This window comes from Canis lupus, chromosome 2 (assembly GCF_003254725.2).
Source record: "Canis lupus dingo isolate Sandy chromosome 2, ASM325472v2, whole genome shotgun sequence".
Taxonomy (NCBI): Eukaryota; Metazoa; Chordata; class Mammalia; order Carnivora; family Canidae; genus Canis; species Canis lupus.
This window is the reverse complement of record NC_064244.1, coordinates 11356634-11373971: the sequence shown is the minus strand read 5'-3', so window position 1 is coordinate 11373971 and position 17338 is coordinate 11356634. Positions and strand designations below refer to the sequence as shown.

Here is a 17338-nt window from a genome sequence, read left to right as displayed (position 1 = left end):
ATCCCAATTACATAAGATGCATTTCAAATTATGTAGTTACTTCTTGGTGGTTGGGCATGTATTGTGTGTATGATTTATATGCAAGACACAAGATATATAGTTAAAGATGGTTTCAACATATAGCTACTGGTTAAATGTGAGCTACTTTAGTAAATTCATTCAGTGAAGACACAAATATAAACATAATAAACATATCCAGTCCAGCAGAGTTTTCTTGCCTTTTGTTTTTATTTTATTTTATTTTTTAATAAATTTTTATTTATTTATGATAGTCACACAGAGAGAGAGAGAGAGAGAGAGAGAGGCAGAGACACAGGCAGAGGGAGAAGCAGGCTCCATGCACCGGGAGCCCGACGTGGGATTCGATCCCGGGTCTCCAGGATCGCGCCCTGGGCCAAAGGCAGGCGCCAAGCCGCTGTGCCACCCAGGGATCCCTTTATTTTATTTTAAATTATTTTACAGTGTATGATGGCACAAGAGAGACTTGGAAGGTTTGCAAAAGGTAATATGAGGCTATACATGAATTTCTTGTTTTTACTCTCAGATTAACTAGACATTGTTGGGTTTCTTTTTTTTTTTTTTTTTTAATGATAGTCACAGAGAGAGAGAGAGAGAGAGAGAGAGGCAGAGACAGAAGCAGGCTCCATGCACCGGGAGCCCGACGTGGGATTCGATCCCGGGTCTCCAGGATCGCGCCCTGGGCCAAAGGCAGGCGCCAAACCGCTGTGCCACCCAGGGATCCCTGTTGGGTTTCATAATAATGCTCTATTTGGAATGTAATGAAGTACCTTCTCTAGTAATAGTTTATCTGCTATTTTAATCAAATAAAATGTCTCAAGAATATGTTAAGAACAATTTATGTATTATCTATACACAAAAATATATCTTTCAGCTTTCTCTCATATCCAAACAGGAATCTTTAGATATACTTGATATTTCCATGAGCTATGTGATTAACAACTACAGCAAAATATGTTGGAAAAAATTATCTTTGAAAGTTTTCCATCAGTGGTTTAATTAACATACAGTGGACAGAAAGCAAACAATCTGTTCAGCCAGACTACTCAAAGATCCCTCCTGTTGCTTTTGTTTTCACTACAGCTAGGAAGGAAAAAATTATATTACATATATCCCTTTAGCTTGTTTCTGAATAATTCGTTTAGGTAGTGATTTAAAGAATAATTTAAAATATTTTTATGAGTTTGGAAGCACATGAAGTGCATAGGAATAATTTACAATGTAGATAACCATGCCGTGGTTTTGCCAATTTTTCTCGGTCTTTATTTCTGTAAAACATTCATTCTTGACTTGTTTTATCTTGTCTAAAAATCAGTCTTAAATGGGATCAAAATCTAAGCCAATTTCATACTCCAGTCTTGATGAACCATGGAGTACTGAATTATGAGCATATAGGAATGTTTCTTATTGTTCACAACATAAGCAGAGAAAAATAATTAGATCTAAAATAGCAACCAAAAGAAAATTCACAGAACCCAAGCCCTAAAGCTCACAAATTTTCTTATTAAAAAATTCCTCAGTTCCTTCCTTAGATCCTGTTTACTCTTTGTAAATATGAGAGCCAGCAAGTAATCAAGAGACAGGTTTATAAATTTTAAGGTAGCAAATTCTAGGAAGAGCAAGCATGTCCATGATGGAGACAAACCAATCAACAGCTGTAATAGCTGTTAACGTGACCATGAACAAAAAGAAGAAAAAATAAAAAATAAAACACTACAAAAAATTGGGGAGAAAAATCCTCACCAAAACCCCACAACTATCTAGGGACTTACCTCATTAAGTGCCAAAGTAAGCATGTATGCTTGTCTTATGCAGAAGACCTCCCTGTATGTGAAATTTACCTTCCTCAGTAATCCTGCTGAAGGGTTATTTTGAATGTTCACTACAAAAATAATTTGACACATTAATCAGACATCCCAAATTTCAACTTAAGTGGTGTTATAAAATAAACTGAGGCATATTAAATATTTCAAGAATTTACCTGAGCAAAGATCGATTGCAATCTGGCAGGGCTGAGCTAGAAATAGTCAAGGGTGCTCCAAGAACAGGAGCTAGGGGAGAGACTTGTATAGAAAAAAAGGCAGAAGCAGAGCAAAAAAACTATCTGATTGGCTTAGGCAGTTGTCTGATTCAGAGAAGCCTCATTGGCTGTGTGAGACTGGCTATCCTTTGGTTTTGATTTCTTAACCTGGAGGCATTTGTAGGCCTAGGTTTTGGCTTGCTTGCATAGGCTACTGAGGTATCAGAACCCCCTCAATCTAATGGTCTCTTTGTTTAATTTAACGGTGGAGAATATGGGCTTTATCACCCCTTAGTTTTGAAGCTCTTTTTCATTTGTTCTTTAGGGTAAGAAGGCAGGAGAAAAATGAAAAAGGGAACTCAAGAAGTTGAGAAGTAGACTTTCTATGCAGACAGCCCCTCCAGTGTTACTTAATCTGACTCTCCCTGCCCTGTGCAGGGATCACAACGGTTAGTGTGATGTTACTGGCCCATAGGCATCAGGGAAAGGTAACCTATTTTGTCTTATGTTAAAAATCTCTGGAAAGATAATAATAACATTAATATCAGGCAGTTAATATCCAAAAATAACACCATTCCAAAGAAACCAAGAGTTGTTTTGAAATGCTGTTTTGAAGATTTTAATAAAGATTAATTCTTTGAAGTTCTAGGTTGACTTCCTGATTTACATTTTAGAGGAATGACAAACCTCTGTTTGGAGTTGTTCCCTTTGTATGATTTAAAAAAAAAATCATTTATAAATCCAGGAGCATTTAATCTATTAACTGCATTATATCTTATCTATATTGATATTCTAACAAAATTTTTGTATAGATTTTCAGTTGTTCTGATTATTTGTATTCAGATAGCCACCACCCTCAGTGCAAAACAAACGCACACCTCTAAAGTTAACCTAAGTGCTGGGCTAGCAGGTCTTACCTGGGTATTATTAAAACTTTATTGCTTACTTTTGTTGTAAGCTGCCTCATATATTTTTGGTAATGAGGCAGAATATATAAATAAAACAAATAAAATTGCTTTATGTAGCTTTGCCTAGAATCATAGGTCTTAAAGCCTGACACATCCTCAGGAAAAGCTGTCTGCTTTCTCAAGTAAGGTATTTTCATTCCCATTTAAATATAGGGCAACCAAAGCACAGAGTTTTGTAAATTATGCTGGATCCCTTATCCAGGAAACCTAACAAAGAATTCCACCCAGGTCTTTTGAGTCCTTATGCAGTATTTCCTCCATTACTTGACTCTGTCTGGTCCAATCATTGTTGCTCCAAAGAGACTGTCAACAGTTCATTTATCCATCAATCAGTTAACAGACATTTATTCAGCACCATTCAATGGCCAGTGGCACAACAGTGTCAAAAAAAGAAATATTTTCAGGGCACCTGGATGGCTCAGTGGTTGAGCATCTGCCTTCGGCTTAGGTTGTGATCCCAGGGTCCTAGGATTGTGTGGGGAGCCTGTTTCTCCCTCTGCCTATATCTCTGCCTATCTCCCTGTGTCTCTCATGAATAAATAAATAAAATCTTTAAGAAAAAAACATTTTCTATAGTGATGATGGCAATACTCATTAGACATGATTAGTGAATATTTATGTGTGGGTCAGTGGAGGGGACCACAATCAACCTTTTATATACAAGAGATTTTTCAGCCTTACAACAACTCTGAATCGTGCATGGTACTACATTTTTCAGGCTCTTGGGTTTCTCTTTGTGGAGCTCTTGGCCAATTCTGTCTTTGTGGTTCTTTTCAGCTCTACCATTTTGTGAGCCCATGGAAAAGTCTAGATGACCAACATTATGATGGTACTTTCTCTCTGGGCTGTATCCACCAAGACATGAAGCACTGGAAGATCTTTTAATCTCATGATGAAACCAAAGAATATCCTTCCTGTCTAGAAGAATTCTTAGTACCTTTCTGAGTTGAAAGGGAAATACTGTAGACCATTTGTGTGCAATTAGTAGTGGTAGCCTTAACTTAGTTATCAGAGTTCTAAGTAGCTGATACAATGGTATTATAAGTCTCATTAAATACATTTTCATTTCTTGGAATGTTCCTCTATTGAGGGCAACATCACAGCTATAATTAAATCACTGCTCTCTTAGCCCTTTTTGAACCTGTATCATGCCAGTTATAAAGCCTGTCAATTCATATCTCTGGGTAATAGTTGCGTAGAAGAAGGCTGTTCTTCTTGGTCAGAAACTGAATTTCCCATATTCAGTTGAGATATGAGATATACCTTCCCCTGCTTGACCTACTGAAATGAAAGACCAGGAGTCATGATTAAATCTTATTTTCCCTCCTGTAGTAGTAGGATGAGCTAGGTCAGCAAGGCCAGTCCCTGCAGATGGCTTTAAAATACCTTTGTGATTTGGTCTCTTTGCTTTCCCATCCTTTTCTCTAAGTGCCTATCACTATCATCCTTCACCACCCTGACAAGAGTCCAAGGTGAGAACAGCACAAATGAACAAGAGCATTTGTGATGCCTCCTGAGGGTGTTACTTATTAAATGAGGTAGGCAATGAACCAAATCTGACTTGTGAGCTACAAGGCAGGTTAGCACATTTACACAAAGATCATTCCATATATTATTTAACCCATTCGAATACATTGTTGTCTTTCGCTGTCCAGCAGAACTTGTGTGAAATGAATATAAACTCGCAAGTTAATACTGTCTGACTTTTATTTTCATATGTGCTAAGAGTCTCTAGGTTTCATTCCTTTGTTTGGATTGTAGCTTGTTTTCTGAGAACAACTAGAGAATATTTTTGAAGGGTGTGTGTGGAGGACGAGGAGGGAAGGGAATAAAAATGCATTGCTTTAGGGCTGCACATCTGTTTTAGGGACTCTGCTGGATCTCCACATTAACCATTGTCACGACTTATGGCATGTTTTAAAATTTCATTCTACACAGAGATGTTCTTACCAACTCAAAATATTACAATTAAACAGATTTCATTGTTAGGAGTTAGTTTCCTATCTTCATGACTGGCAAAATTATTTTTCTGCTCTATTAGCTAAGCAATGTGTATGACTCATAACAAGTGGTAACTCATTATTTTATTTCTTGTTCAAACAGATTGGCAATATCAAGTTGCTCAGGCCTTCCCACAAACAGAAGAGGAAGTGGAAGTGGACACACATGCCTTCAGCCACCGGTGGAAAAGGAGCTTGGATTCTCTCAAAGCTGTAGACTCAAACCGTGCAAGCGTGGGCCAAGACTCCCCAGAGCCCAGAGGCTTCACGGACCTGCTACTGGATGATGGGCAGGACAACACCACCCAGATTGAGGTAGGTAAATAACCTGGGTAACTGAAATGGATTGACGAATCTATTTTCTGTGAGGCACCCAGCTTCCATCTATGTATAGTCTCTACCTTCAGCTCAACTGAGAGCTTTATGATTTTTTATAAGGATCAATTTAACTCATTAATAAATAATTAGTTAATATTTAGTAATTCAGTAATCAATAATTATAACTATATTAAATAAGTAAATACATAGTAACTAAGCCATTTAATCACCCATGAGTTCATTTACTCATGAAATGGACAAACATTGGCTAGATGTGGTGATGACAGTGAGGAGACTCAAAGCAGAACAAGATACAGCACCTGCCTGCAAGGAAATCCCTGTGTAACAAGATGAGCTTTATGCTATGTGATATGTACAAGGATATATTCAAGCTGTAGTGTGGCATGGAGGAGGGAGATGACCTGCTTGGGATTGGGGGTGGGACATTGTCAAAGACTCTTGTCCTGGGAGTGGGCCTTTAGGCAGGGCCTTGGCAGATTGAGAGGAGTTCACCAGGTTGATATCCTGTCAGTAGTGAGAAAGATTGCTAGCAGAGTGAATTGCACCTGCAATGGCTAAATCTTAGAATGCTAGGGCACCCTGGAGAGTCTCATGGAGTGACCTCCTATCCCAGTTTACTGGTGGTGGAGTGTTTTTCTGGGGTATAGCATTTTCAGTCCTAAAAACAAGGCAGTTCTGGGCAAACTGGAATGGTCAGTCACTCTGTGACTATAAACAATTCTTTGTTATGGTTGGAGCTATGAAGTGGAAGGCAGAGGGTTGGAGATGGGTTTGAGGAGTATGGAAGTTTGCTGAGGACACATTTTAGGCAGACTGTTGGGTTGCCCAGAGGCCTCAAGGGTGGTATTGCATTGCTTAAATTTCCATAGTCCTTAGCATTGCAAATCATAAAACATGATCCTGTTAGTCTACTAGATCTAACGAAAACAAACAGGTCAATCTTATGGAAAAAAGCAAAACCACCCAAATGAGAATAGAAGCCATTTATTCAGTTTGCTCTAGAGAGAGTCAACTACCATCACTTCCCTCTGGCAGAAACTCAAAAGCAGGCAGGGGAGTGGGAAAGTTTCTCACTTAAAAAAGGAGAGAAGGATGGGGCACCAGGTTGGCTCAGTTGAATAAGCACCTCACTTTTGGTTTTGGCTCAGGTCATGATCTCAGGGTCCTGAAATCCAGCCCTCCTGTCAGGCTCTGAGCTCAGCACTCAGCGGGGAATCGGCTTAAAGATTCTCTCCCTCTGCTTCTTCCCCCACCGTGCACATGCACACACGTGTGTATGTGTGTGTGTGTGTGTGTGTGTGTGTGAGCTCTCTCTCTCTCTCAAGTAAATAAATACATCTTTAGAAAACAAGAATCTTCAGGTATGCTCTCCTTGGAAGTTGTTGGCACAGAGAAGCTGGAGATGGTCTAATTAGAGGCAGAGCATCTCACGTGATTGATTTGGGGAGCATATTTGGCTTTTACTGAGTTGGACCTAGGGACCAAATATAGGAAAGTCCTGCCCATTCTGGGCTGATTGCCGCTGAGGTTATGTTTTGGCTCCCTGGACTGGTAGAGGTTGGAGATCAGAGTTCTGTTGTCATTGGCCTGTCATTGGCCTGTCTGGCCATTGTCTGTTTGAATATTCTTTCTCAATCTGAAGGTTTAATTCCTCTTTTCTCCCAAGTGACAGGTTTATACTTTTTCAGAATGAGACAAGATTCTTTTTTACTGCTCTGAAGTGCTCATTATTTAGGAAAAGAACTCAACTCCATGAAACAGACACTACATCGTTCTCCAAATAGTATCAAGGCATCATTTTGTTCCTGCATAGTAAGAGGAATCTTCAGAAGATCTGAAGCACAGGCCATTGGGATTCTGTGTATGTGAGAAGCCCAACAATTTTCAAAACCCCTCTCCATCCCCTTAGCTAGTATGTGACTCTGGTGGTCCCTGGCTGCCCTAGCCAGGTCCCTTAACGGGCAACAGAGGATGTGCCAGGAGCACAAGTCCTATAATATCTGTAAGAGGCTATTCTGACTCCTGCAGAGTGCCTGCTATTTTGGCAACAGTGTTGTTATAGCAACTTGAAGAGGGCAACCTAATTCTTCCCTGAGTACTCTTTAGCTGGGGTGCAGCATAAAGAAAGGAGATGAACAGAAGCAGAGGTGTTTACATCTCTGCCCAGGACTGATGGCTTACTGAGATTGAAAGGGGAGAACACACATTCCTAGAACTCTGTGATCTCTATGCAGGATGCTGAATTTTCCTCATCATTCATAAAATAGAAAATCCCTTTGCTCAGGGATGTATTAACAATCCTCAAAGTACAATCCCAGTTGTTATTATAGACATGATCTTGTTATTCAGCTAGTTTTTCTCTTTTTCTACCTTAACAGAGGAGATCACATAATGTCAGTGATTTTGAATCAGTTAAATTAAAGAGGAAGGATGGTGATGGTACAGGGAGCTCTGTGCTGGGTAACCCATTGGTGCTAAGATCTGCTAGGCACTGTATGGATATCATCTTGCCTGGCCCTTATGTCAGCGTAGTGAGGTTTGTGTCTCCAGGTTCACTGGGCAATCTCAGTAACTTCTACATGAGGCCAATTTCTTCCCTAAGCTCTTCCATTAATGAACAAAGGGGCTGGTATTTAAACCTAGGCCTGCCCAGCTCCCAAGATTTGTTCTTTCTACTTGATTTTGCTTCCTCTAATGTAAAGATAAGTAAATGACACTTTGCTTATGTAATGATTGTGGCCCATGGCAATACCCGCATATTGATGTGAGAGGAACTCCAGAGTTTCAGTCTGGCTGGAAGGAGACTTCTCTTGAGGTTAGATTTCATAACAAGATGGCCACTTTTATTTGAAGAATTTATTTGTTCTGATGGGGTTCTGGGGATTGGTGGAGATTATTGGGGACTAAAGTCCCATAAGTCACTCTTTGGCACTACCTCTAGTTCTGAAAACAAAAGCCTACATCTGAAACTTCTCTGCAAAGTTTATTTATCCTGGCCCTTGAAATGGCATTTTTGAACATTGTTGTGTTTCTTTTGGGGAAAATATTTTTGCCTGATTGAGTTAAACAGAAATAAGGAAGAAAGGAACCAAATCGTTATAGAGTGGCTACTCTGTGCCGGGCATTGTGACAAGGTCTTTCTTATCTCTTAGGAATAAGCATTTTGATTTATATCGCTTAATATAAGCAATGAGCATGAAAGATTATGTGTGCTTTTTCCTTTAGATGCTTCCAGGGTTGATGTCAAGAATCAGAATTATTTTGTCTCAGAGTCCTGACTATAGTGGTGGCTGTGAAAATAATTTGTATCCCAGTGAGATTTCAGCCACCCAGAATGGCATTCCTGTGTGCATGTGCTCTTCTGCTTCTGCCATTGTCTAGACTTGATACCCCACTTTCACCAAAGACAAAAACAAAAGACAATAGCATATTTACTATTTTGGCACAAATTCATTCAGACATAAACAAAGGCTGTTATTCTCTTAACTTGGTGACAGTATTTTTTCTGGCTCTACACAAGAACAGATAATGGAAGGACTGGAAAACTGAAAAATTCTTCCAGTTGAAGTTTCTTGTTGTTGTTGTCATTGCCTTCTTTTGTTTTTGTTTTAGTTTTGTTTTTTTAATATTCTTCTCATGAAGATGTAAAGATGTTTGAAAATGTTTGTATTTCCTGATGAATAAGTAGGGGCTCAATAGTTGGCAAATGCCTCTGTTGATCTGAATGTTGACTTATGCCAGACCTTTCTTTGTTCTTGTATTTTTTCTGTCCATGTGGACATGTAACCACTTGTAATTCCTTTAGGAATACAAGGGCTTCCAAGACTTTTATGTAAGGCTGAATCTCATTCATGATTCAGCCATGTTCGAGCAGGTATCAGCGAACCCCATGACCCAGGACACATGCATGGATGAGTAGCACACGTACCTTCACCTTGTTGCCAACTGTTCCTTTCTTCATTGGCACAGAGCTCTTGCAGGATCAGTGGCACCTTATGGAAAGGGGAGAATCTGAGCAGCGTTTGGTGAAAATACTTGATCCTCATGAAGATCAGTTTCACCAGCTGACCACTCGTCACAGTGTCAGTAACTTACAGTTCTTTGCCTTAGGAATCTGTCACAAATTCCTTCCTAACACACTGAACCAAACATGGAGTTTCTGTCTCGTAGTCCCATGCGATATTTTGAGCTTCATTTTCCTTGTCTTGGGACAATGAAAATGTTTCTGAAAAGGATCGTCAACTGTGATTTTCTTTCTTCCTTTATTTTTATTTTATTTTTATTTTTATTTTTATTTTTATTTTTATTTATTTATTTATTTATTTATTTATTTATTTATTTATTTATTTTTATTTATTTTTTTGCTTTGATTCAAAAGCACCGGGATGACTTGAAGAAAGGAATATTTTCTAATAGTGTTTATGGGTCATATAAGTGTAGCTCCATGATCCAGACTGACTCAGAAATTGTGAGTGAGCCCAGTGCCTCTCAGGTGTTGCATATGTGGCCAGACAACAGGCCACACTGAGTTGTAGAGAGTTAGGCCACAAAGCAGATTTTGCTATTGATTTTGAAGATATAAATGTTCTGGAATATCTTAGATTAAATTGAGTTGCCTACCAACAACATGTCTTGTGGATTTCTCATTTGGTACCAAATTAAAAATTGCAGGCATACCCAGCAATTGTGTCATCTATGTTCACATTAAAGCTCTTATCTGAGGAGGGTATAATTGAGAATGGTCAGCAAATATGTGTGCTGAATATAGCTAAAATCCAGAAATCAACTGGTTTTCTTCTAAATGCTTATGTAAAAATTCTTTTGATTTTCTGCTATAGCGCATTTAAAATTGTGTCTGCATCTTATTTTTACAAATTTTGCAATACATTTCTTTAAAAAGTTAGCAATTGTTAATTGCTGCACATAAGGTTATTATATACACTCTAATATTTTATTGTAGTCCATAATTAAACCATTTACTTGAAAGGGAAGAAGTCACTAGCAAGTACTTAATCTAAAAGAGATTATGATTGCTTTGATGATTATTTCACAGAGAAAAAGACATTCTGTAATGCCCCACGAGGGCAGAATCTTTCTGGTATGTTTGCAGCATAGAGAATACATCAGAATATTCTTAGGTAATGAAAATCTTATTGCTTGTGTGTCTCAAGTCTAAGTAAGCTTTCTCAATTTCAGAGACCTGACAATCAAAATAATGAATATGAATATAGGGCAGTAATAAGACACTCATCCCATTTCACAGAAATAGAGTAATGAAAATTAGCAAAATATTGCCATCCTGATTCTTTCTTCGGGCCACTGTTCTGCTCAGTGAACCATAGAGGATAATACTTACATATGAGAATAATGTGATAGTGCAGATTTTTGACATTTTCCAAAAGAAAGAAGAGTACCACTTGATAGTGAATAGTTCTGCTACTATATTTATTATGAATGTGTAAAGCTGGTGTAGATTTCTTTTAATGAAGCTTTTCCATTTTAGGAGATCTTAATCTTGCAGAGAGACTTCAGTATGGGGTTTGCAAAATCAGAAAGCTGTGTGAAGGGAGTGCTAAGATTAATTTTGGAGAAGCACACTCGTTTGACTCAAGAGTGAATTAAAATTTCCCAAATGCAATGTAGGTGTCAGATTTCGTTCCACAGAAGATGAGAAAGCAAGCATGGTGAGGGTATGTGATTGAAAAGGAGAAGATCCGCCTAAGTTAATCAGCACCCACAGGAAGACTCTTATTCTGTAGAAAGCCAGGATTAATGTAGAGACAAGGTGTCATCTGAACCAAGTGAGGAAGAGAGAGTTAGAGGGTAGCCAAGCATTAAGGTATTTCTAGACAGAGAGTTTTACACAGATAGGGGCAAGGCTTTAAACTCCCTCTTAGACTATGTGTTCTGATCTGTTCAGGCTGTTATAGCAAAACTGCCATAGACCGGGGAGCTTACACAACAAACATTTCTTTCTCATGGTCCTACAGTCTGGAAAGTCCAAAATCAAGCTGCTGGCAGGTTTGGTGTCTGATGGGAGCCCACTTCCTGGTTCATGGAAGACTGTCTTTCTGCTGTGTCTTCACATGGCTGAAAGGGTTAGAAAGCTCTCTGAGGTCTCTTTTATAAAGGCACTAATCCCATTCATTCATGAGGACTCCACCTTCATAACCTAATCAGCTCCCAACGGCCACACCTCCACATGCCATCACTTGAGGACTAGGTTCAACATAGGAATTTTGAGGGGACACAAATGTTCAATCCATAACACTATGCTAAGGTATTTGAAATTGATCAGAAAGGTACTTGGAAGCTACTGAAAGATTTTAAATAGATTAATAAGCAGGATTGCATTGGTGCTCCTAAAATACTGCTTTGAAGGGTTGAGTGGGGGGAACTGCATCCAAAAGCCCAAATCCGAGGGATGGAAAGATGTATTAAATTTTGATAAGAATTGTTGTCAGGTAAAATGAAATAGTGGTTAGAGGAACATTATGGATGAACCTAAGAATTTCAGAAATACTCAGATTTCTACTCATTAACTTCTATCGGCCACTGTGACTGAAGCCTTGCCCCATCTTCTGGTGCTTGCTTGATGCTGAGAGTCAGTTGTGGCCACCCGTCATTTCCTTCCCTGCAGAGTGACCTCTTACACCCTTGATCCCTCCTATCTCATATGGGTTGGGAACTGGCCTCATGACTCCAATTCCGGATTGCCAAAGGTTATATATGTTAACTGACAACAAAATCTTTTTTTTTTTTTTTTTCAAAATCTATTTTAACTCCTTCTGTTTTGGTAATTGGTAAAACACTTAGTTTTAGATTTCTGATTTAATCCCATTCAGTTTCCTCCAGAATATTGATGATAACTTTTAGTCTTCAAAGAAGAAAATGCCAGGTGATAGTAAATCCGGCAGAACCTACCTGCAATTACTGCTCATCCTCGAAAAGAATAATAAGGATTAAAATAGAGTATCATATATCTTTCTCAATTTTAGATTAGTCTTAGCTTGACATGCCAGCTCTTTTTTGAAGCAAAAATGGAAAAAGATCCATAGCTGTCCTTCACAGAGTTCCATAAAGAATAACTGAATTATCTGTATGACGCTTCACTGTTAGCTAATTGAGTTTACTAGCAGTAATGGTGTGGAAATCGTCTTCAGAGTGATACATACTGGTTGTAAAATTAAGTGTGTTAGTCATAGAATTTATTTTCAGAGCAAGAACTATATTTTAGAGTGAATAATATTCTTGTGTTCTTCACGTACAAAGAGAAATACCATATTTAAGTTCTCCCTGCCAGATCCCTCTGATTAATTGTAAGAATATTGCACAGAGTTTTTCCTACCTTAATTTCCTACCCATTCATGAAGACCCTGTTATATTTTCTGCCCTTCTTTGTATTAACTAGGGCTTCGAGCAAAAACTCCTAATAGAGCAGGTAACTGATAATAATTTGAATTTTTATTGTATCATCTTGCAATCTTATTTTTCTTCTTTGTCCAGACCAACTTCCAATGGGACATTTAAAGCACACTGTTATGAAAATTGTTATTCTCTCTATAAAAAATTATAGTATTGCCTAATGTCCTAGGTCTAGATGTTTATCTAGATTGATATTTTCAAATCATGCTGAAAAAACAGATTCATTGTTTTGGTAGTCCAGAATGTGTACAGTATGTATATGCTGAGCAAAGGGCTCAGGGTGAAGGGGCAAGTGGCCACTAAGTCTGGGCTGGAATTCAGGAGCAAAAAAAGCCAGCAGGTGCTTGAGTTCCCTGTTCTCTGGGCAGCTCATGGGAAGGTGTCCAGCCTCTGGACAGCGCTCCAGGCAGGGCTGTGTCTCATTCGGTTTTCCTCTTTATTGGACAAACATGAGAGTGGTATTGCACAGGGGAAATAAATACTCAGGGACCAGAGTGCCTCGGTGGCTCAGTTGGTTAAGCCTCTGCTTAGGTCATGATCTCAGGGTCTCGGGATGGAGTCCCTGCTCAGTGGGGAGTCTGCTTCTCCCTCTGCCCCTTTCCCTACTCATGCTCACTCTCTCTCTCTCTCTCACTCACGTTCTCTCTCTCTCTGTCAATTAAGTAAATAAAATCTTTAAAAAAATACTCAAGGATCAAGTACAAGCATTCATGCTTACCTGCCAGCCCTTTAAAAGGAGGGGCCAGCACCTGGGCTCTGGTTACCAGGTGCCACAGAAAATGGAGTTCCTGCTGACCCCATCTCCTTGTGGGGTGCATAACCTTTATCCTCAGATACGTAGTTTCTGGACAACAGAGAGACAGCTTCTAGGGTCATTCACTGGATAGCCCCATTCTATATTAATGGCTTATGCCTTAAGACTCTTTTCTTTTTCTGTGATTTTTTTTCAGAATCATAAACAGAGTAATAAAGTGATTGTAGCTCAAAGACTAAATAGGTCCTAGTTGGCACAGGCATGTCAATAGCATGATTTTTATTACTATATCTGGGAGAGTATTGGGGCCACTGCTTATGCCCATGAAGATTTGAAGCATAATGAATCTGCCAACTCTTATGATGCAACCTTACTTAATTTTTAGAGATACTAATAGGAGTTGAGTACACTAAATCACACTGAGTCTTTGCCATTTATTCTGTCTAACAAATTAATGTGCCCTCTGTAATGTAGCACCAATACATTGGGTAAATAAAGACTACAGGCCTCTGATAAACAGTGATGTTCTAAAATTTTATGTGACACCCATAAGTTTCTGTGTACCTTTGTCACAGATATCTCATGGGTCTTTGCCAAATATGTGACTTAGATGGAAACATCATTAGATCCATACATTATAGCTAAGTTGCCCATTACAAATACAGGAGACAACGAAACTTTTCTCACGATTTAAACTTAAGATATGAAAAATTGCAGTTTGATTTTTAAGCAATGATGTGTAATATACTTTTGCTAAGTGTTCAGGAGACTTTCATTTCACCTTGTATTTCTGAAGCAGTTTTAAGGCAGATAAGGGTCTCTTTATAACAAAGCATGCATATGTATATTCATAGTCATTGCTTTTGCATCTGTCATAAAGAGGTTTGGTAATGTGGCACTCTATACTCTATTAAGGAGGGCAACAAATATATGAAGGTCCTTTTAAGGAAGGGTGGTTAACATTCAGAATGAAAAGAAACTGTCTTAATTTTCTTCTTGTATATCCCTGAAAGTAAACCTTTCTGTTCATGCCCCAGCAATGCATAGACGTCTGAATCTGTCCAGAAACAAGAGAGGGATTGAACTCCGTAGCCCTTGGGGACAGTCGTTTTGAGCTATTTTCTATATGGTATTTCAATCCTGAGCTCTTAAGCTGAAATAATAGTTTGGACTCCATGGCACTGAATTGAATGAATGGATTAAACACTGCTGAAATTACTTCTCTTTTACAAGTAATTTCTAGCTCTTTTGTAAATCTCATATATTTATTTATTATACCCAATCTCCAGCTCAAAGAACAGAGCTACAGAAAACACTAATATTCACCTTTTAGACAATACCTCTATCTATATTATTTTGGATTCGCTGTACCAATCCCACTTGTGACCAAAGGTATTTGAAAGAAAAATTTACAAATCAAAATTCTGTTTAAATTAAAAAATTTCACTTATTCATAGCAGATTTTATTAAGGAGGTCTTTAGGTACTTCCCAAACTCAAAGCATTTCATCTGGTGATGGGATTTTCTGCCTTAAAAAAGCATGCTAGTAATGCTTCCTAGCCTTTTATGGTTTCATGAATTCTAGGCTGGAAAACTTTATAATTTTCAAAGATAAATGCAAGAATTTGTGATTGTCAGATTTTTTTTCTTTAAGGAAATTTTGTTATAATGTTCTACAATTATCTTAGGTTAGACTTTGCACAGTGTTCATAACTGAATGCCAATTTTTACTTGTTCTGTCAAAACTACTAAAGAGTAATAAATCATTTAAAATTTCATGGTCTGGGAATGTTTACAAAGAACACTAACAAACCTTCCCAAAGAACTTAAAAAGACAGTGAATTGGTTCATTATAAATAGTATTATAAAATGACCCATTATTTTAAAAATAAGGTATAAATAATTATTCTCCTTAAATACCAATTGAACAAGTGACTTGTTATCTTTCTCTGTCCAGTGAGTAATCAGATGTCTCTATGATTTTTATAAGTGAACAGAATTCATCTCTACCTAAATAGAAGGGTGTCATATTCAAATAGGAAAAATGAAATCCAAAGAATAAGAAAACAATTTTATGAATAAATATAGAAATGTGCCAGATCAAAATAATAATTATCATTAGAAATTTTTTTTCACATTACTAACTGGATCTGGTGATAGTAAAGTTGTCTCTAAAGGTAAACAAAATATTTAGACAAATCTTTGTATATACATTGTTCCTCAAAAACCTTATGGAAAGTAGTATTTTCCCCTAGAAACCTAAGGAAATGGGCAGCCCGGGTGGCTCAGCAGTTTAGTGCAGCCTTCAGCCCAGGGCCTGATCCTGAAGACCCAGGATGTAGTCGTCCCACATCAGGCTCCCTGCATGGAGCCTGCTTCTCCCTCTGCCTGTGTCTCTGCCTCTCTCTCTCTCTTTCTCTCTCTCTTTCTCTCTCTCTGTCTCTCAAGAATAAATAAATAAAATATTTAAAAAAAGAAACTTAAGGAAATGATCTGTATATTCAAAAGCCCTCCCTTCCCTCCTGCCAACAGCCCATCTGACATGAGCCTGTTTACAGAAGACTTCAGAAGGTCCACAAAGAACTGAACTGGAAATCACAATCACTTTTGCCATGATAGTTAAAATGTTATTTTGCCTTACTGAAGAGGTTTGCTTGGTCTGAGCAGATTTAGAATGTATTTGACATGCTTTGTTCAAGCATTTTTGTTGCTGAACAGTTGTAATGGCCACTTGAAGGATTTTTTTTTTTTTAATTTTGCTTTGTAAAGGCTTATGTCTTACTTTGTTAATAAAGAGAGAATGTGATATATTCCACATACAACCAGTCATTTGCATAAAAGAACAAAATAAAAAATTCCTGCATTTTTATGTTCTTAAGAAAAATGTTTAATCATCTTCAAAGGGAATTATTTTTTTTAAGTTGGTGAGCACTTGTGAATGCAAATTAGAATAAATGGTAAATGACTGTGGGACTGTCCTTCCTGGTTTCCTATTGACTTTTTAAATGTTGGTAATAAAGAATCTGGAAAGAGGAAATTATTTCCTGCTTTGAAACAGTCCCTGAAACAAAGCAATGAGCAACTTGACAGCGTGGAAGCAGAATCTGGGACAAACATTAATTTTCTTACTTTGTTCCTTTTTATTCTAGCAGTGCTTTCTACCTCGTGATCTCCTGTCTGCTCAATATCCACTACGCCAATGTATCATTGTCTTTCTTTGGTCTGCAGTTGCAAAATTAAATTGAAGAATTTGGCATTGTATATAGTAACTTAAAAAATCCATATGTGTAGGCAAGGTTGCTTTATACTAGAGACTTTATCTTTCAGAGCCTGTAAATGTTAATTTCGGAAATTTGTAAAAATATGTTTATATGTCTTATCTATGCATATTTGTGTGTATATGTATTGTATATAAGTACATGTACACACGTGTATTCATCATTCCTAATCATGGTAAACATAAATTACTTCTGTGGGAGAAAATTAATGGTGGCTTAAATAGCTCCCTTCTACCTTAACACTACTTAGTTTATACTTGAATTAAGTGTCTTCTTTTCCTGGGCAATACAACAGCCCCCTTTTTTTTTTCATGGGGACAAGAAATATTAAACAGCTATCTGGAGGACTGGCCAACACTCTCTTTTGCTTCAGTGAATGCTTTTTAGATTATGACTCTGGAAGATGAGAGACAGCACAAGGAATCAAAGCATAATGAATTTTTCTAAATAATGGGCATCAGAAATTATGAAAAATGGAAAGGAGATATGATGGTGGGCTTAGGATAATGGAGCAGCTCCAATGGGGTTCTCCAGTT

General features: G+C 37.9%; 1 protein-coding gene across 5 annotated transcripts in view; it reads left to right on the top strand.

Moving 5' to 3' along the window:
- PLXDC2 (plexin domain containing 2) overlaps positions 1-17338 on the top strand; it is a 510869-nt gene that overhangs the window by 221137 nt on the left and 272394 nt on the right. For 4 of the 5 annotated variants that reach the window (XM_025464029.3, XM_049097150.1, XM_025464027.3 and 1 more), the window contains one exon: positions 5110-5321. In XM_025464029.3, coding sequence (XP_025319814.1) covers positions 5110-5321 — 212 coding nt within the window. Of the gene's footprint in view, positions 1-2408; positions 2488-5109; positions 5322-17338 lie in introns of those variants that run through there. The other variant, XM_049097152.1, reaches the window with a different exon arrangement.